Source organism: Python bivittatus, unplaced genomic scaffold (assembly GCF_059951505.1).
Source record: "Python bivittatus isolate LINGU-HERP-01145 unplaced genomic scaffold, Pbiv_v1 ctg000480_np1212, whole genome shotgun sequence".
NCBI lineage: Eukaryota > Metazoa > Chordata > Lepidosauria > Squamata > Pythonidae > Python > Python bivittatus.
Genome location: NW_028277075.1, coordinates 7,221,215 through 7,243,398, shown reverse-complemented (window position 1 = coordinate 7,243,398; position 22,184 = coordinate 7,221,215). Strand labels below are relative to the sequence as shown.

Below are 22,184 nucleotides of genomic sequence, written 5' to 3'. Positions count from 1 at the left end.
TTGAGGCCAGAGGAAAATACATCACTGAGGGTGGGAAAAGACCTAAATCCCCTTGGATTACACTGACCTTTTAAAGATTGGCCAGGCTCAGTGCATACTTTGAGTGCAAACTTGTAGCTTTGCATGAATTTTTTCAAGTTATTGCTTTTGCCTGATTCTCAACATAGAAGAGCTGAAAAGTATATTCCCTGACAATGAATTCTTCCAAAATACAAGCAGCATTCATATCTCAGAGTTACCTTTTTTAATGAGATGAAGGTAAATCCCATACGGATCTCTGGGAGGTTCTTTAAATAATGAAATGAAATGTAGGAAATCCATTCTATACATATCCTGCTTATGAATATGTTGTTTCAGAAACATTTAAAATGTACATCTAAAGCTTGATGGCTGTTTATTTTATTTTAAAGTCCTGATAATCCAAGAGATGCTATTTTCAATGTGAATCTAAAACTGCAGTATTTCTGTCCTTTATGGTCAGAAATTGCCTATAAATTCCAAAACCATTTCTTGCAAGACAATGAAATAATATTGTTTTACAAGATCAACTCTGAATAAAATGGAGGGAACTATAATTAGGATGTCACAAAAATTAAAATGTATTCTCCTTCACTGACAGTTTTGTCTGGGATAGAAATATATTCTTCTCTTGATCTTTTTCCTTTTCTTTTTCAGAGGGGAGGGAAGAAGAGGAAGTGCTAGGACAAATGTATCTTTTTCACGATTATTGTGCTGATTGATGGACCATGTAAAATTGCTGTATGACTTTAAATGTGCCAGATTGTGTTAAAGGTTAGTCATTTTCAGTCCGTCCTGTGAGTTAAGGCATGTTTCAGCCATCAAACAAAATGTTTTGGTCTTTCTCTCTTAGAGATATAAAAGAGAAATAAAGTGCGGAGGTGGAGGAAGGTTTGACAAAAATAGTTTTGCAATGCTAAAAAAAAAAAAAATCCATGCAACAGAAAATGAATATGAAGAAGAGCATTACAAAGTAAACCAATTTTCGTCTCCATCCAAAATTGTGTTTTTGTTTTGCTTTGCTTATTTGAATTCCATCCCACTTTTGAAAAGAAAGCATTTATGAAAACAAGAAATGGAATAATTTGAATAATTATTCAAAACATGGAATGACTTAAGTGAAAAATAAAAAGGTTATGATGGCATAAATCAGTGGAAAAATAAGATGTGCACTAAATGTCTCCTTTTCCTTAAAAAGGTGAAAATGTTCTATAAACTAGTTAATTTAGATGTAATCAAATAAATAATTGTGGTTTTTACAGACTGCTGTATCAATTGATCTGAGAAGGTGCTTGTCATTTTGAGATGTGTAAGTGCAAGGTCAATGAACACAGCAAACATGCATAGAATGGGATTCTAGAAGCAACCAGGAGTCTTATGGCACCTTGAAGACTAACAAATAAAATGGCTGGTGTGGGTCTTCCGGGCTGTGTGGCCGTGTTCTTGAAGTTTTGTTTCCTAACGTTTTGCCAGCACCTGTGACCGGCATCTTCAGAGTGCAGGAGCACAGACAGGAGCAGTTCTCTCCTGGTGCTGGTGAAACGTTAGGAAACAAAACTTCAAGAACACGGCCACACAGCCCGGAAGACCCACACCAGCCATCGTATGCCGGCCGTGAAAGCCTTTGACAATGCTAACAAATAAACTCAGTTCAAGCTCTAAATTGCCATTCTGGTTTGAAAGTTAATTATTATTAGACAGTAGGGGGAAACCTCTTCATCAGCACAATGATTGTTCTGGACTGAGCCATAAACAGGATCCCCTTAACTCACAAAGGCTGTCTGAGGCAGAATACTATATTAAGTAGAATAGATGGCAGTCCCAAACTGTAAATCACATAGAATCTGTGTGCCTAACTACTAAATGAACATAAGTAGAAATAAGGCCTTCAATTGATAAATATAATTATAAGTTATAAGGGTAAAGTAGGGAGACACAAAAACAATTTAAGAGAAATATTAGGGGAATCTGTTCATTGGAAGATCATTTTTTAAAGAATGCCACTGAAATCATTTGTTAAGAAATATGTTTCACATCCCTGCCAACAGGTTACTGTTTGAAAAAATGAGCATTTCATTTATATTAATTATTGCTTGTTTCATACTTTAGCAATGATCCCCACCCTAAATTAAAGAAGCACTTATTCCCTGCAACTGTCTGCCTCTGTACCTTCACCAAGTCCTTTAATTTTTCAAACTGTAACAGCGTATGCCATCTCCTCATCCTCCATCTGCCAGCTTTTTAGTACATTCATCCTCAACTCCTCTGACATCCTTTCTCTATAACTGTGTGCCCATGTGCTGCATGTCTGTAAAAGAGAGGGAAAGAAAGAAGGTGGACATAGAAAAAATAGCATTCACACCTGACTGTCAAGTTTGTATCCCTTCGATGAAGAGACACATTCTAAAAATGTCTTGTGCAGTAGGAGAATTATTGGCCAATATCAAAACAATTCAGATTGACCCAATGGTTCTATAAGGAGGCAATGAAAACTTAAAGGAATTGTAAGCCTTTGTGGAATTTAATTGCTTTTTATTGCTTTCTTCCCCCCACCCCCCATGAGTTTTGTTGTCAGAAAAGGACTTTTACCCCGTCTCTTTTCTTTCACAATCTTTATGTACTTTGAATGAAAATGGGCAAATGGGTCCATTGTGCTAACAGGGCAACTCTGCACACTGTACTTATTTCAGTGCATTTTGTACAGAAGACTTTCCAGGAAAATACCGCCCAGTCTTCCTCTCAAAACCATTTCACTTCATTTTCCTCTTCCAGACTCAAACATCCCAGTTATTTCATTAAAAAATCCCTCTGTTTTTGCCACCCTTTTTATGGGTGGGGGGAGGGAGAGAGGCAAAGAGGGAGAAGAACAATACCCATGAGGCCAAAATTAAACTTTAGGGGGAAGTTATTTTTTGAAAAATGGAAACTGGACAAAGGAATTGGCTTTCTACCGCTCTGCAGTTTATCAGTCCTAAAACTGAAATCTGTTTCATGCTAAATTAACATGGCTAAAAGCTAATTGCAGGTTTTTATGGTAGAAGGGCAAAGAGAAAAGAATTGCATCAAGCCAACCACATTAATTTATGAATGAAATTTCAATCCCAATAAAGTAAAGTGGTATGTCATCCCCTCTCCATTCTTTCTTCTTTAATCTCACAGAAAAATACACCTGTTGCATTGTTTTCAAATTCAATAAAAAAAAAATGTTTAAATCTTATAATATACACTAACACCTAATCTTAACTGTACTTTTGTTGACTTTGTAAAAAAAAAGGCAAGTAAACCTGATAGTTTCCGTCCTATTCATCCAGGTCAAACATAAAACAAGTTTGTTTCTTTATTGGATATGACCCTGGGTATTTGTGAATACACTCTCTCTCTCCCTCTCTCTCTCTCCCTCTCTCCCTCTCTCTCTCACACACACAAACAGAATCTCTCCCAATGTCTGAAGAGCTAATATAGGGCCTGTCACAACTCCCTGGCTCTTGCATATAATTTGCTTTCTCTGCCCTATCTTTCCCCCCTCTCTGTTCCCCAAAGGTTGTGTTACACACAATTTTTTTTTCTTACACAGAGATAATCTTACAATACACTGCTCAGAGGTTGCCTCAGTGCAGAAAGAATGTAAGAGCAAGGTAATCATAACGTTCTCATGATTCTTCCTTATGTGATCCAATACAAAAGTACCAGAACATGCTGCTTCCAAGATCACAACCACTTTTTTTGCTTGTAATGATCCACCCAATTGAAAACATCATGTGGAATCAGCAAAGGATAAAGACTAACAAGTGGTATTCCAGCCTCTGAAATCCTTGTTTTTTTCAGATGGTGTGACAGATTAAAAATGAGAAATGAGATTGCCATGAGATGCACCTTAAAGGCTAGTTTAAGTTGGAAGAAAATACATCAAGTGTTATGTTTTTCACCTGAAGAGCTTGTTTCCAAAAATTAGTTTATGCTGGCAGAAAGCACAAACTAATTTTATTGCGATAACTGATGTTTGCTGAAGCATGCTTTTCACAAAATAGTTATAACAATTGGATATGAGAAATAGATTACAGATCTGATTGCACAACTGTCCTGGATATATCCAGGCTCAAACATAATAAGTCTAATACTGATCTTTCATAGCAAAATATTCTGAGACTTGGGTTTTGGGCAGGCAGAAGAAACTGTTAGTTGATTTAGATAAGTTTTTCAACATAAATTATTTCTTTTATAGACAATAAACAGTAGAAATCCATTTGAGCTACATTGTCTGAATTGGTCCAATACACAACAGCCTTCACTGCTTCAAAATTATTAAGAATTTCATTTTGGGGGATATAAACTAAGATTCAGAACAGCCTATGCAACTTCCATGATGACTGTTGCTAGGAGATATTTCAGCCTAATCATGCAATGCAGAGTTAGGGTATAAACTGCTCTCACAGAATTCTTTGTCTTTGAAGCACTGAAAGAGCTAGAATCAAAGTAAAAGATTTCAGAATTGCAGCTGTACTATATTGCAAAAAAAAAAAGTTTTAGCAGAGTGAATACCAGTTCTTATTTTCAGCAATTAAGAAGGCAATTAGCTATCCAATTTGTAGTAGATGCTGAAATTTGTAGTATCTACCAAATGGTACCTCTCTGCAACAAACTGAAATATTTATTTCATGACACTGGCAAGCTTCAGATTCTGAACATGCTATGATGGAATTTAGCAGGACAAACTCTGAAGGACAAAGTGATAGACTTTTATCTCAGGGGACAATATATCATTCTCCATAAACTTTCTGGAAACAATGGTTTTGGGTGCTTCTACCGCCTCATGGCACAAAAATCTCACCAGTCTTATTCTATAAAAGGAAAAATCTTTTCTTAGCTCCTTTTTGGGAGAGCTACTGGGAATTCATTGTTGTTTTATAACCAGTTTGTCCATTTAACCTTTTCACTAGGCCTGTTTTGTCCCAAAAGGCAGAAAAATCCTATTCAAAACAGGAATGCAACTTGGATCCTTTTTGCATTATTTTAAAGGGGCAGTCCTCTTGACTTCTCATCTGGTAAATTTGGATTTCATCTCTTCCTGAAGTTTTGCTCCAGCCAAAGTCGAACCTCTTGAAGATTGTAGAAAAAAGGGCCTTTTCCCCCCAGGTAGGCAATTTTTTGTCTTTGTACAATGCATACACGCTCAAAGGAGACTCCATAGGCCACATTGGCATTGTTGTCCATGCAGTCAGCCACTATCTGGCACTGTGGTGGCAAAGAAAACTTTTTTAGAAGCTGGTGAGCAGCAGCACATCTATCTTCTTGGTTCCTATGTTTCTTGACTTCAAATGAAGATGAGATACCAGGAGCAGCCCAGCCATCTGATGGGTGAGCCTCATCAATGTAGACTAACAGAAAGTCAGCCACACTAGAGAACTCTTCCACCAGCTTGCCAAAGGCAGACAGCTGGTTTGTGAAGGGAGGTCAGGTAGCTGACCCAAAGTTGATTACAAGTGGGCGCTCTGATTTGGCAAAGTCCAAGAGGTGGCATTCAGTACCATACTTTCCCATGGAGCTTTTCCATCTGCAGCTGCTGCTGCTTTCAGCAGTGCCATTAGGTATGTGAATGACATTGGAATTAGGAGCTTCTCCACCCAATTTCACCTAGTGATTAAAACAAAAATATAATCAGTTATTATGACTTGCTGCCATTTATCTTGCATTGTTCCCCTTACTAAACAAATACATAATCCTCGACTTACATCCATTCATTTAACAACTATTCAAAGTTACAACAGCATTGAAAAAAGTAACTTATGACCGGTCCTCACACTTATGACTGTCTCTGTGGTCACGTGATCAAAATTTGGATGCTTGGGAACCAGCATGTATTTATGACAGTTGCAGCATTCCAGGGTCACGTGATTGCCATTTGCAACCTTCCCAGGGGGCTTCCAACAAGCAAAGTCAATGGGGGAAGCTGGATTTGCTTAACGACCATGTGATTCACTTAATGACCTTGGTGATTCACTTAACGGCCATGGCAAAAAGTTATAAAATTGAGTGTGACTCATTTAACCACCACATCACTTAGCAATGGAAGTTCTAGTCCCATTTATGGTCATAAGTCAAAGCCTACCTATAATGATAACTCCTAAATTACTGAGCCCATTCAGAAGCAAATTCTAGTATGCATTTCCTCTCTTCCATTTGTTATATGACAACCATTCTACTATGCTGTGACAGAAAAAGATACTAATATCAATATAACATTAAGAATCAGTCTTTTTAAATAGTAAGTCTAATATGGCCAAGCTGTATAATTGGCAAATGCTTTCATTTCTTGGCCATTTTCTTTTTTTAAAAAATCCACTATTTAGAACATATTTCTTTTAAAAAATATCTTCAACAACTGTATATTTTTAAAAACTGTACAATTTTATAAAATTTTCACTAGAAACTGAAACTCATTTTCATAGCCCAGTGTCAATAAATGTATGCTTGCAATCACATTAGAGGTGGATAGATATATAAGAAATGTTAGTGGTCATATTAGAGATATATTGGTTGGGAGCATGAATGCACATGTACTTTTGTAGGGAGATAATGCCATCTTGTTCCATTCATTGAGGAAAATTATCCAAAGCTACATATTTGTGTGTGGCAAAATTATTGTATGTAAACTTCCAGGATTATCAGTTCATTTGAATGGGAAATTAGAATCAATGGGATGATAATCAGGTGTGAGTGTGGGAGGTCCTGCCTTATTTAAAGAACAGAATTCTGGACATTCATTATCAAAGTCTGATCTTCACAATACAGGTATTTTATTTATTCATTCATTTAATTTATATATGTGGAAGTGTGTCATGGTATGAACAAAAGAGATTTCTGAGGACCTCCAAAAAACAGTCCTTGATGCTTACTTGGCTGGAAAAGGTTACAAAGCTATTTCCAAAGCATTTGGATTCCACCAGTCAGCTATCAGGCAGATCATGTACAAATCATTTTCCTCAGTGAATAAACTGTAGTGGTATAGAGCATTCCACATTATAGTAGGTATATAAGAGTATATAAAAATGAACAAGATTAATGTTTTGACCCAATTGTTTAACTGGATTCTCTTTTAGGACTCGCATGGAGAACAGATCACATTTTAGGCCATATTTATGCAAAAATATTGAACATTCACAAGCGGTCCTGTCAGTTAGAATTGGTCTTTAATAATTTTTAATGGGATTACAGAAAAGAGGATGTGGCCTACTCTTTTCATTTAGGACTGCTATCATGAATTCCCTTAGTTTTCTCAAGGCTAAACATTCTCATTTCTTCAATTTCTCCCCCTAGGGTTAAGTTTCTAATCCTCCAGTCATTCCATTTGCCTTTCTTTGGTCCCATTGTAATTTGAATCCTTCTTAAGTGCAGTCCTCAAAACTGGACTGAGGAGATGAGGTGGAGTCTGACTAATTCAGAATAGAATAGGGTGATTGCTTCCCATGATTCATAGATTATACTTGTATTGATGCAGCCTAGAATGTTGTCAGTTATTTATTTACTTAACAGACACATTACTCTGCTGACTCACATTCAGGTTATGATCATCTAAAATCTCAAGGTCATTTGGACATAGACTGTTGCCAAGCCATCTATTCTTGATCTTATTATTGTGCATTGATTTCTTTTTCCTAGATTAAAAAACTTCACATTTTTTTCCATTAAATTTTGGTCTGTTTTTTTCGGTCCATTTTTGCAGTTCTATCAAGATCAATTTGAATTTCATATCTCTTCAAGGATTTTAATTATCCTATCCAATTATGTGTCATAGCCAAATTTAATAAGCATTTTCTCCACCTTGTCATTCAAGTCATTAATAAAACTGGTAGAAAGTATCTGGTCCAGGACTGAACTCTGTGGCATCTTATTTAAAACCTCCCTCTAGTTTGATGAGGATGTGACAAACATTTTTAAGTATACTTTGCAAACCAGCTGTGAATCCACCTAATAGACATATCATTCAGCCCACACATAACCAACTTGCTAATTAGAATATTGATGCATTTCCTCTTTTGTGTAGCACATATATGGCCATCCTAAAATAAGGATATATTTATTCATATGAAATTCAGTTCTGTGCTCTGGCATAGCTATTGAAGTTGAACATATCTTTGATTAGTTGATTGATTTCTATCCAGCTTTTTGTTCAAAGTGGCATATATACAGTAGGCCCCTCCTCCTGTTTTTCCCCACAGCTTTAGTGATTTTGGGCTAAAGAAAAATGATTGGCCCAAAGTCACCCTGTGAGCTTCTATGGCCCAAGGTTGCATTAGGGCCTAGGCATTCCTTTAACTTGAAATTAAAAAGAAAATCTCTACTAAGGGAAATCACTTTAATAACTTGTTTATTTTGTGCATTTCTCAAGACGTATGAATGAAAATAATGTGAGTTTCTACCGGTCAGAACAGAATAAAACAAGATTTTTCAAAAAGAATTTCTGAAACATGAAAAACATAAAAAGGAGCTGAAAGTAGTGACTCTATTATGTATGTATGATTAGAAATAGTCATAGTATGACTAGAAATAGCCAGAATTTTCTGTTCTAGCTCAATCTTATACATCTTTACTAGCCTCTGTTAATACTAATTACAAGTTAATCTTTCAACTTTAATCAGAAATTGTGATTTTGAGAAATTTAGGGTTTATTCACACAAACAGCCACTGGATAGAGGGAAACTGTATTCTTCTTCACTTCTAGATCATGTATGTCTACTACAATATACCACTCCATGCAATCAAAACCAGACTTTTCCCACGGTTATTACATATACAACTAGTTATGTCAGTTGTGGCTTCCTGTTTGTTATTTCTAAATTATAGAAAGCAAGATCAATATGATAGTACTTCCATTTTGAAGATTTCACTCAGCAATATTTAATGTCATTCTTAAAAAAAATAGAACTTAAAATTTGGAAGAAGAAGGGCAAGGAAAGAACACTGTATCCTAGGAACTTTACTATCATTTGTTCTTTCAAGTATCAAATTGTCTTGGTGGCAAGACATTGGTTTAATTATGTTCTAACAAAGGAATCTTTAACAAGTGCCTTCCAACCAAGGGATCACGGATAACTTGGGAAACAAATAATATTGTTTTCACGTCATCACATATCTGGAAAATAACCAAGACATCCCCTGATATGGGTAGCATCACTGAGTTTCCCACATCAGCAAAAGAAATCTCATGGCCACAGGTTATCTATCATATTAATTTTTTTGCTGTTGTGTTTGGAAAATTTGTCCTTAATGAGACAAGCTTGCCAAGCAAACATTCACAAGGCTTCCTCTGCTCTTGCAACAGAATAATTAGGTCGGTGCCTTGTTCTGTGCTAGCATTAGCCACTCCAAAAAAGCCAATCCTGACTAGTAGTTAATGCTTAGACACAACTGGCTGCATCTCCTGCTAATTGGTCTTGATGAAGCTGTAACATTCCCAAAGGTCATCTTTATTCTAGCAGGTTGAGGGATGGGATTGACATCCACTTCGTGGGGCTGTTTGGTTTCTTTGTTGTTGTAATTCATTACTGAAGAGAGTGGAATTAGCTCTTGGAAAAATACCTACAACGCACCACAGTGAAATGTCATCCAAAATAAATAAATAAATTAAAATTATTTCTCTGCCAAACTTCTTTTGAAATTACAGACAAAGGCAGGCAAGAGAGCTGTTCTGAGAAGCAAACCCAGGAAATTTCACTCACACGCAATATCTCTGCCTCCAGCTTTCCTTTCCTATAACCATGGACTTTTCTTCTAACAAGCTGGCCACATAGTGTGTCTACTGTGGAGGCTGCTGTCAAAGCTGGGCTACAGTTTTTTATCTCACCTAGTTCTCCTCCATAAGGAAGATAGGAAGTTGCTCTTCCATAGCTACCTCTATTGAACTGAAAGCAGCAATCCAAGTTATCCATGTTTTCTTCTACCTCTCTCCTTCACTCCACTGAGGATTGTCCAATGAAAAGGATGAATGCACAAATGATTTATTGAGTTCACTGCTACAAGGTGAACTGTTCCTTACATTGTTTTAAAATACATTGGGACAAATGTGTAGCTTATACTGAGAGCTTCTGTTAAATTTCTTGTCATTTTTTTTTTTTTTTACAGACATCTAAACATCATTAGATCTAGTGGCAGTGAATTCCATAAGCCAATTACACATCTCAGGAAGTCACACTATCATCTGTGTGTCTCAGGACCAGCTCAAATAAAACATTCAGATCAACAGATAGTTTGGCTGCCTAGACCACTGCCATGCCCCGGTAATGATTCATTGGGGCAACGTCTGGAGAAAGAGAAAGCTCTACTAGATAAAAGTTGCTTTGTAAATACAGTTCAATCTGCAGTTTTATTTAATACTCTAAGTCTAAGGAACACCGTTTTAAAGTTATATTCAGTAGCAAGACCATGATTGGCATTGTTTATGCAGGCCAAGTGAAAAAGGAGGTGTCAAAGACAGGGAGAAAAGAGACTTATTCATAAATCATTGCCTGGAATTAGAATTTGCCACTGTAGCATCCATGAACAAATCATCCCAGCCTTTACATGATTTTCATCCCTATTGAAGGAGGAACCATAAGTCTTTTCAAGTTCTCCATGTGGGTTAGACTGCTGAGCTTTGTCAGGCTGCGTCAATTCCTTGCAGAAAAGAGATGTTGCCAAATAATCAACAGGCTCAGGCACCAACCACTTAAACACAGACATAATATATTAGGGTTATATACAGAATTCCTTTGAGCAGTCAAAAACGTTTGAAGATTTGCTCTTTTATTTCATTCCATTCACAGACATCCAAGTTCTTAGAAGCCTGTCATTTCACAATGATTCATCCAAATTTTTACAGCCACTGGCATGAGAACAGTTCATAGCTACTATTGTGTTGCTTTTTCCTCTGACAGGACCCACAATTTTGCTACGCTCTTCAGTGGCCCTATTCATTATATACAGTTCCTGGAAAGCCACACCCCTTAACAGACAGCTGCTGGAAGCTACGAGTGAAAATATACTTCTTCCTAAATGACATCTCCTTGCCTGTTGTCCATTCATGAAGAATAAGAATTCTTCTCTTCATTTACCAGAGGCTAGAATCACTACATCTCTCAACTGATACCTCCCAGAGGCTCAAATTATTCCTTATGGTAGCCACATAGTGCTGCTGAATGTCAAAGCTTCTTATGCTTCATCTGGATGAGCAAAAGGTTTTATGAAGACCCAGAATGTTCTTAACTCAAATCAGAGATGGGAAGTTTTAATGGCCAGGGCTGCACCTAATGTTTTTATAAATGGTGAGGGCTAAAGTGTAGGAAGGTAATGAAGTTTGTAAACATAGTTTAGGAGCATTGAAATAAAGTTAAGCCTATCTCAGAATCTTCTTACCAGTTTTTGAATTCTTTCTGCTTCAAAATGATGGGAAACCTTTCTACTGCTTTTGGTAACTGACTGAAATTTGCTTGGAGGAATTTCAAAAGTTATGTTGCATTGGGGCTTCAAGTTTCTGATCCCTGACTTAAATATAATCATTAGCTTATTCATAGGTCAAATTCTTATTTCAGCCAAAAATAATTTGAAATGGGCGCTGTCATTCTCAATTTAGGAAATATATTACTTTGTCAAGAACAATATCAAAGAAACTCAAGCAAGTTGTGGATTATCTGAGATTACATAAACTGATCCCAGTCTACCTCAAAGTAACATGAGAAAAATCTGAGGTTTTGTTTTTCAGAAACAGTTTGTGAATATCTGTGCCTGAATATTCTACTGAGATTAATATAAATTGTACATAGCTCTGAATGTCATCTTTGGAGACATTAACCACTGTTTCTGATTAAGCATCCAATACTGTATGGCTATTTTGGACTTTGAACTATTGGATAAGAGTTTTTTTGTTAAAATAGAGAGTTTCTTTCATAAGATTCTCACATTGCTTTGAAATGCAAAGAAAGACACTTCCTTGAACTCCAGGCCAAAATAAATAAAGACAATGAAAGCAGATGGGTATAAGCTAAAAGGCTATGTTCCACTGCCCTAGAAGCCTGCCAAAATATCTCTGACTGGTATGTCAAACAAACAACATCTTACAAAGAATCCCGTCCACTATTCCTTACAATATTTCCTCTGTCTTTATACATATTGCCTCTACAGTGATGCTATATACCATCATATTTCATATTAGTAAGATTTAGTGAGATGTCATTTGGAAAAGTATTGCAAAGACATCCTCTCCAATAAACAAGTCATGAACAGAAGTAAGCAAGAGCTGTTCCTCAGACTTGGATTCTGACAAGAACTTTCCAAATCAGAGACAGAAACTTACACAGAACCCTATGTGAATTCATGCTTATGATCATATATCAACTTAAGGCACTGAAATGCTTTGCATTCCATTTACACACACACACACACACACACACACACACAAAGAGTTGCATGGAGGAGAAGTTCTACAAGGCTATTATTGACAGCTGAAATCCTCCCATCTACCCCCACCCCCAACTTTTGGAATAATTTACTGTTTTTTTGTTTTGTTTTTTGTTTCATTTTTTTTTTTTTTACTGTTCCTTAAATACTTCTGAGTTCCAGGGACTAAGGCTTTTCTGAAAGTAGCAGTTAAATCTGAGAGAGGTAAGGGCTCTGCTAAATTAGACTGGAAAAACAGGATGGCTTTCCCACGTCTAACCTCCAACCAAACTCTTGACACATATCACCAGCCTGTGACAAGAGTTGCCCTTTGACAGTTTGTGTTGGCTGGTGATGTTCCAGCCCAGGGCAATTGCTCTTGGTTACTGGGTTTCTCTTCTGCAATGAGACAGTAAGCATATTGAATAGCTACTCCAGCTACCACCTAAGAAGAGACGATCTGAGGAAAGTAGATTTCCAGAAAGCTGTTTCTAGGCATAAATGTTTTCTCTACGCCACACATACCTGATAAGCAAAAGTTTTATGGTCTTCTAGGCCTTCAGATATTTTTCTCCTAAGAATGCCCTAATCTGAAATACAGGGTACACCCATACACTGAATCTGGGAAACCTTACAAACCATGAGGAAAAAAAGTATACCCATTTAACTAAATTTATGCTGCAACCTTTCACTGACTTAATTTAACCCTTTAGGTTAAATTTCAGTAAAAGGCTTCTTTGTACCTTGAGAACAGCAGACAGAATGATTCAATTCCTGATCTATGAAGATGAGACTTTGGTCAACTTGGCCTTGTGTTAAGGAGACTCTGAACTAGCATTTCTGGCTCTGACCTCAGGAATTGTTTGTGGCATCCTCAATCATTATAGGGCTTTCAGTAACCATGAAAACCTGTAAGAACAGCCATAGTACCCTTTAATCATACATAAACAAAGACTGTATATACTGCACCTTCTCCTCACCCAGCTGCATCGGGTTTCCTGACCTCCTGGCTCTGGTCCTTAGAATAAAACTATAATTTAGACACTGCCACATAGCTACCATTTTTACTTCCCAAATCCTCAGAAACATATTTTCAGTGACCCAAAATGTCCTCAACATTGCCAGTGTGGTATAGTCATTAATGAGTTGGACTTGTAAGAGGGAGAGCTAGGTTCAACTCCACCATCATCCATGGAAGTTCGCCTGGTGAATTTGGGTCAGTCACACTTTCCCAGCCCAATCTACCTGTTGCTGTGGGGGGAAATGGGGGGGTGGGGGAGACAGCTTTATGTATAGTTCCTTGAATACCTGAATAAAAGGTAGGCTATAAATTTAACGAACAAATAACTTAGAGAAACACCATACTTTCTGGATAAGTTGATCAGTGCTCCATCTAGCTGATTAATAAGGGACCATAAAAAAAATGGCATCTAGCCAGCACTCATAGTCCCATCTTCAACTCATCCAACATTTGATTTCACAGCAAATTAATAAATATAGTAGAAGTGCAAAGCTGAGCCTTTTCTCTTAAAAAAAAAAACACTTTGGTGAAAGAGTGGTGAGGTGTCATGGCACCTTAATCTCAAAGGAAGTAGGGAAAGGAACTTGAACGTCTGGATGATGAGAGAGTTCCTACCAATGAGGAACTGCCCACTCTCAAGTTCCTGGGTTACTGCTACAATGATTTGCAATGATTCGTTGTTTACTATGGCCCTTTGCAGTACCACTGAGCCAGAAATTAATGGACTCTACTGCCAAACATTGGCATAGGACCACAGTGGCATGATACTGATCCCAAATCAATGCAAAGTTGTGGTGTAGATGGGCTAATATTATTACAGCAGATGTTTTGCGTACAGAAAATCATCGATTCCTGCTACTGTACTTCTATTTTCAACTAGAAAGTCACCTTTTCAATGTCATGTTGCCCTATATGGAATATAGTATAGTCAACTTCCTATTTTCCTATTTGTGTTTCTCTGAACTACTAGTTGCTGGGAAATAACAGAGGCAGAGAGCTTTGGCTTCCTACTTTTTTTGTGGATTTCCCAGAGATCCCTGATCAAATAGGGTGCTGGAATAGATAGGCTTTTAGTCTGATCCAGAAAAATTCCTCTTTCATATTTATTCTACTCCAACTTAAGCCTGAGTGACTCTTTCTTTGCAAAGGAGCAGAAAAAAAATTATCTTTGGGACTTCATGAAACATCATACAGATCTGATGATCAATGAAAGGAAATTTCATTATACTGTATGTTACATGAACCTTTGGATTCCTTGCATTTCCCTTTCTGGCTATTAAGGATCAGATCCTCTCCATCTCCTATCCATGGGAATTAAAATAAAGATTCAACACAGACTTTTATTTTCTAACCTTCAACTGAATCTTAGCATAAGACATCTGCTTTGCAAGTGTTACAAAACTGAACACCTATATGTGCCATGCTTTTTATACAATCATGAAATGATAGACCACATGAAAATGAATTTTGGCTGTATGTTACTCCTGTCTTTTTTCCTGGAGTTCATAAAATGAGATTCCAGGCAAGGCTGAAGCACAGCTTAATGAATAGGGCAACATTCCCCCACCCTCACCCCCCACAAAAGACCAGCAATGACTTGTATATTGTTTGTATAACTTCTACACATGTACGTTACATACAGGTCAAACATGGTGGCACTAAGTCTGTATTGGATGATCTGTAGAACTGATGACAGTTGTGGATACCTTACACATATGCAATGGCTGGGAGGAAGGATAATGTTTTCATAATATATGATCGATGCAGCTGCCTTCTCCATCCTGATGGCACCCTGCAATAATTCAGGATCTTTTGGAGCAAGAGTATGAGGTGCCCTCAGAAACAAGCCCTTTCTTTGAACTCTTCTTCTATAATGTAAAGTGACCCAGTGTGATAAACCCTAGCTCCATTAACCCTCATTATGATAATTAGCCTCGTTATAAAGAACCTCTCTATGCAACACAGGATGTACTTGCCTCCTGAGGCTGCTTTTCAAATGATAAGGAGGGGACAGTACAAGGAAAAGAAAAAAGAAAAAGAAAAACACTGAACCTGGCAGGTGTTCAGAATGGAAAGCAAAGTTCAACAGCTATGTAGAAAGTACTTACTAAAGCTGGATAAAAATACCTGAAAGAGAAAAATTGAGTAATAGGAGGGAATCATTGATAACTCTGTTGAATGAAACAAAATCTGTAAATAGCAGCTTAAGCAACAAATTGCTCCATATTGTATTAGCCCATTAATTAAACTTCTTTTCCTTTGAATTTTAAATATAACATGGCTCCTAACAGACATTGTCCACAGTGCCAGCTTTCTAACAACACAACTAAGTTGCCTGTTTCTGCTCCTTGCAGGGATAACCTGCTGAAGAGAAGGGAAAAGAAGAGATAAGTGCTTAAGTCAGAACTGGTATTAGTGCAATGTTAATTACCCATCTCTCAATATAGTCTGGGCTTCCACTCGGTTAGTTGCTTTGTTATTCTACCATGTTAGTCTGAATCACATTCTTACCTTCTAGGAAGCTCCAGTGTAAAATGAGTTGTATAATATATTGATTTATTTTAAAGCTTTTAGCCTTTCTTTCTTGGCACACTGCTCTCACAAGGCAATTGACAAGCTGATAAACAAATGAACAAAATATAGCAGTAGCTAAGCATTTTGTTACGAAGTTTAAAATGCAAAACCGAATAGAACTGTTATTTTTATAAAGATTGCAGTGATGGGGAAAGAATTCCTAAGGTGCAGGGCCACCACAGAAGAAGCTCTGTTTTGTATGTCCACCAGCCTAAGAGATTTCATGGATGGACCAAACAATATGATAATTGATACCAATTTTAATGTTTCCAGGGGCTGAAATAAATTCAGTCTGTCTTTCAATATACGTGGTCTAAAATAATTTACATTTTGAAAGCCAAAACCAGCATTTTACGTTAGGCCTGGAGGCAAAGAGGTCCCCAATATAACCACTGCTGAATAGGCATAATAAAATCTGGGTAATTAGCACCCACAAACATTCTTACTGCCAGTTGTAGCTTTTGAACTCACTTTAAGAACAGTTCATTATTTATCATTTCACAGTAACCTTACCTAGACATTACAAATACATATATCACTGTGGCTAAGTCAGTTTTCTCTAGATAGGATAGCAATTGTCAAGCTACCTTAGCCTGATAGAAAATTCTCACCATCACTTCCATATCAAGTGTAAGAATATTTGAAGACTGGGTACCTGGCCTTTAGTAAGGAAGATGATCCCATCTGGATTACCAAATGTCCCAGCTCATAGTAGTTTTGCCATAGGTTGTTGCATATTTCATTAGACCGGAGCTGGGAAGGACAACTTGTACCTCTGGCTGCAAGAAACTATCAGCTGCAGAAATTCTGTAGAGCCAGAGGAAGCTCCAGTGGCTTCTCCCACTGGCCAGCTAATCAGCATGATCTATTGGCTGTCTGAAAACAGATGCTTGGTTTTCTGCTGCCATTAGCAGTGGAAACACAGCCATTTTTTTCCTGATGGGCAGTTGAATAGCCTGACTATAGTGACTGTGGAATAGGTTAGCTGGGCTTTACTCAAACTCATTAGTGATGCAGTTGAGTAGAAAATGGAAGCACTATTTATGAAAATGAGATTCAGGCAGATCAGCACATCATCCTTCTTTCTCCTTATTGCTCTAGGCTATAAGGAAAATATAGCAATGCCTTTGCAATATGTATGTTCTTTTTTAGAGAAACATCCTGGGAGTTATTAAATTACACTTTGCTCATCTTGTCTAGTATAGACCTTTATGCTTTGTTCTCCCATAAGAATCTTGCAGAAAAGTATGACCTTCAAAAACACCACACCTCTTAATACTTCTGTGACTAATATTTTTGTGTCTGCTGTAGAAATTGTTACCCTTTGTGGGAGAAGAAAAAATAAATCAGGAGACAAAAATTGAATGGGAGGCATAGATTGATTTAGAATATGCAAACTTCCAAGAAAAACAATTTGCATACGTTCATCTGTGTATCAGAGTTGGGTACTAATCAAAATACTGTTTACATAATTATTTCTTGGTAACATGCTTGGAAATTTCAGATGTACAAAAAAACTTCAAATAATACATTGGCCAACAGGTGCTTATTAATATATTACAGAGCAGGAGCAGGAAGACTTGAAGAACTGAACAGAAGATTCTTAATAACATAATGGTGAGGATGCCATTATTTGCCTGTGGGAAAAATATTTGCTTGCTTATTTGCTTGTTGGAGCTGTTACCATTCAGGAAATCTAGGCTACTTTTGGGAAGGGATTCAGGAATACAAAATATATTTTACAGGGTGTGTCATTAGAGCCATTATGATATTTTGCATATCTCAATTCTTCTGAGCACCTGATACTCGTAGTAGTACTTCAGCTCAAGTGCATAGTTGAAAGCAACCAGGATTAATATGTACTTCTTCAAATGAGACAAATATTGTTTTTGCAAGTTTTTTTTTTTTTTTTTTACTATTCCAGGCAAAATTTTAATATAGGTCAAGATATTAAAATGTCCCCAAATAAATCCATATGTTTGCAGTTTTAAATATTCATAAAATCTGCTTCTCTGGAACATTTTTTTTAACACCAATACTTTCCATTGGTTGGGAAAAAAATATCAGCCTAGTGAATCCACCAAACGTTAACATCTCAGGCCCTTTTTTGGTACCAGAAAGAAAGCTGTGCAAAGTAGCAGGCTGAAATCTGGAGACAATGATCACTACTGTATACAGTACTATATAAGTCCACCTATACACTACTGCCTTGTAGAAAGACTGCATTACAGTTCTACTTATGTATAAATTCTGCAGTGAAAGAGTTTCAATATGCTATATTCTCAAACTTCAAGATACCAATGATGTTCTGGCAAAATAGTTTCTACCGCTGGATTACCCAGAAGAGTAAACTATTAAGTACAATTTAAAAATGTTTACTATATCTTGAAACATCTATTGAGCATTGTGAGAGCTATTCTATTCAAGAATAATTTTACCTATCATGGGGAAATATGTGAAGAGAGTTATCCCTGGCACCTAAGACTCTCTCCAGTTTACTCCTGATACTACCATGGGAGCTCTCCATGGTGCAAGAGTTCCCTTATGCCACAGAAAAGGCTAGAATGGAAGAATCTCTTGAATAACCTTTTTTGGCAGAAATAGGAAGAACATTTGACACCAGTGAAAAGCAAGTGTCTTCTCACCTATGGTCAGGAAAAGGTTGGACTTACTGTATCTACTTCAAGCAGCATAATAAAAGCTTCTTTGAATTTTGTATTCAAATTCTGTATGGAATGTTCACACTAGCTGAAAGATGAGTGTTTATTATGGTTGGTTGCCCAGTCAGCCAGATATTTAGACAGGATTTGGCATTTTTATCCACCTGGGATAGGCAGATGTTGTTGTTTGATGGTGTTAAAGATATCATTGCAGGATGTAAGCTGTTCCAAGTAAAGATGCCTTTTGCAATTGACTGATGATGATTTTGTCGTCGTCATCATCATCATCATCATCATCATCATCATCATCATCATTTCAGGGTTTTTTTTAAAAAAAAATCTTTCTGGGAGTTTAAACTAAGTTTTCCGAATTGTCAGCAACTGGGGAAATACCAAGCTGTAAAATGATGTCAATAGGAGCAGTTCCCCCCAGTGAAGTTTTTTGAGGATGACCCAATTAGTTTATTACTCACAAATATTGGAAACCTTTTTACATACTGTTCTGAAAATTTTTATGCTTCTCTTGCAAAATGCAAGGAGAGTCTGCACTTTCTCACAATGGATATATGGATCAGTTCCACAGCTGACAATGATCTTCCCCACCTCACTGTTTCCATCTGCAAAATGGGAATTGGGCCAGAAAAAAAGGGTATGGCTATTTTATTTCCATTTTGCAGATGGACACAATGAGGTGGGGAAGATTGATTTCCTATCAATTCTGCCTAGCCATTTTAAATACTGATAATAAAATATATTCTCAGGGTTGATAGATTGATTAATTTTAATAGCTGGCAGTATGAGAAATTGGGATTATTTGTCTATTAAGTCTGCAGTTCTACATATATCTGGACTCACCGAAATTTTACCATTATATTCAAAAAAGAAGACATGAGAATTTGCCACTGACTCTGTGTGTGTGTTTGTGCACTAGAAAAGAGGTTTTTGGAGGGCACAAAGAAAAATCACCATTGAATGCAATAGTGCAGATAGTTAAATTTCTGTGTAGACCTTAATATAGTGCTATTAACTACTCAGGAAGTGGGCAAATACAGAAAGTGTTTTTGTAAAACAGAATAAGTAAACCCAAGCAGCTAAATCAGAATATGAATGTATATCTCTTAATAAAACAACACTGGAATAAATTAGCCCAAAGTTAGATGGCTAACTTTTTAATACTTTCTGTGCTAATTGCTTAAGATCATAATATTTAGAATTCTTGTGTTCATCTAGTAAACTTTATATCAACTTCATGCACATGTTATCCTAACACCTTCCTATCTGCAGTGGACACCAAGGTCTCTCTTCAGATTTTTGGTCTTCAGCCCCCCGTCCACAAACCTACCTGCTTGTAGGCATCTAGGAGAAAGCTATTCCAGACGCAGCGCAACCCCTCTGATGTGAGCATCCTTCGCCATTCACCACGTGCAGCCTTGGAGCGACTCAGGAGAAGCACCATGTGCTTCAAGAGGACCACCGAGTCATAGAGGGCAAGGAAAAGGCAGTTGGAGACAAAAACCGGCAGGATCTGAAGTGTGATCAACAGGTCAATGCTTAACAAACCCATCTTGCTTGCTCTTGTTCTTCAAAGGGTTCCTTTGAGTTCCCTTTTCATGCCCTGTGCCCTCGTGAAAAACAACAATAAAAGTAATAAAATATAAGGGGCTTTTTAAAAATTCATCGTGCTCCGTTAGCTCTCTTGCAAAGTTGGCTCAGTTCTCACTTCCGTGGAGCCGCTTTAAAAAGAAAAAAGAAAAAGGAAAGCACCACGCCAACATGAACGTTTTTCCACCCTGAACTGCTTTTAATTTTTCAGAAACTCTAACTCAAACTACTGTTGTTGTTTTTACTTAGCCAGAAGCCCTTTTCAGTCCTCTAAACAGAGAGAGAGAGAGAGACAGCCAGGCTGCCAATTGCCTGTAATTCTAAAACTGAAAAGGAACAGGCTAACTTTCCTCTAATTTTCTCCTATTTAAGTAGTTTTCTCATTCTTTTATTACCAGAGCTATCAGGTGAAATAATACTCTTTTCTGTCAAGGGAGGGCTCTGGAGGAAAGTCTCTGCACACAAACTTTCTGCTCTTCCTTGCTGGCTGGCTCGGCTCAGCCTCTCTCCCTGCCACTCTTCCGTCTCTCTGCCTCTCGCTATCTGCCTGTGGTACAAAGTGCTTTTCCTCTGGAGTCCTAGCTTGGTTCCCTCAAGCCTTTTATACATTCCCTGGCTAATTGCTGCAATAGAGAAATGAAACCCTAATCTTAGTAAAGATCTTGACGTCAATGTAAAAGAGGGCTTTACTTTGGCCAGAACTACAGTGAATAGAAAAGTAAAATTCTCAAAACTTTCTCTCCCTCTCTCTCTCTCTCTCTTTTTTAAAGAACAAGAAGGGAGGGGGAGGGAAGAATGTTGCTTTGTTGTTTCCAAACAAAAAACAAAAATCCACAAACTAGATACCTCAGATAAGCATTTTTCAGTCTTTTACACATGCTTTCAAACTTTGGGAAAACATGTTCAAATGACAGAGTGAGTGACACAGAAACAGGGTGTTCTATTGTCTAGGATTTCTCTCTCTCTCTCCCTCTCCCTCTCCCTCTCTTTCTTTCTCTCATGGTTTCCCCATTATTATTTTGCCCTTTTGTATTTTCCAAGAAGGTGTAAGGACTGATACATCCTAGAAAAGGGCACATTTTGGTGTGTTTCCCTCCCACATTTATCAAGTACATCAGTGTGAGCTGTTTTAAATATCTTTTGTTGTCTTCTTGGTATTTTAAGAAATACAAGAAACACCCAGTCTGACTTCATCTGCTAAAGTGAAAGAGAATAAAAGAACAGGAAAAAGAAGAGCAAATTTAAACTGAGCACTGACTAGCACTTTATTTCAAAGGCAGTATTATCATTCCTTCTAGATTTAATGCTTCAAAAGGGCCACAAAGGCTATTATATGGCCTTTTAACCTATCTCCAGTTATTTCCACCATGGCCGTTTCCTTCTTTACTTCAAAAAAAAAAAAAAAAAACTATAGTGCAATGCTGGAAAGATGACCAGTGGAACTCAGATTATTTTGTACTTCCCTTGCATCAGGGTAAAGTCTCTTAGTGAAGTCCTCCTCAGTGTAGCTGTGGAAACCTGCTCTAGATATCTGACAGTGTCAGATAACAGTTGGCTCCACCAGCATACAGTACCTCCCAAAGGATTTGTTACAGTGAATTGTCTTCTTCTCTGAAACAATAGAATGGCCTTTTTGCTAAGCCCATATAAAAAAGGTAGAATGAATCCTCTTCTCTCCCCTGCATCCCTGGATGCTGCACCGCAACTGGGCATAGTTTTCCCTCCGTCATTCATCTCTTACACCTGCATATTGTTATACTGTCTTATGACTGTTCTGCTGTGCATTCTAAACAAGTAGCTTTATTCCACATGCAGCCGCATAACATTCTCAGAAAGTGCATTAACTTAAAAAAAAGATTACCACTGTTACCTATTTTACATAACAGGGAAATGGACTGAAA

General features: G+C 37.3%; 1 protein-coding gene across 1 annotated transcript; it reads right to left on the bottom strand.

Annotated features, from left to right (window-relative positions):
• Positions 1-937: 937 nt before the first annotated feature.
• On the bottom strand, positions 938-20,863 carry DIO2 (iodothyronine deiodinase 2). Its single transcript, XM_015890540.3, has 2 exons — positions 20,024-20,863; positions 938-5,649 (listed from the first exon to the last, which is right to left on the bottom strand). Exons 1-2 carry the CDS (start codon positions 20,243-20,245, stop codon positions 5,029-5,031), a joined length of 843 nt encoding a protein of 280 aa, XP_015746026.1. The 5' UTR covers positions 20,246-20,863; the 3' UTR covers positions 938-5,028.
• Positions 20,864-22,184: the final 1,321 nt, after the last annotated feature.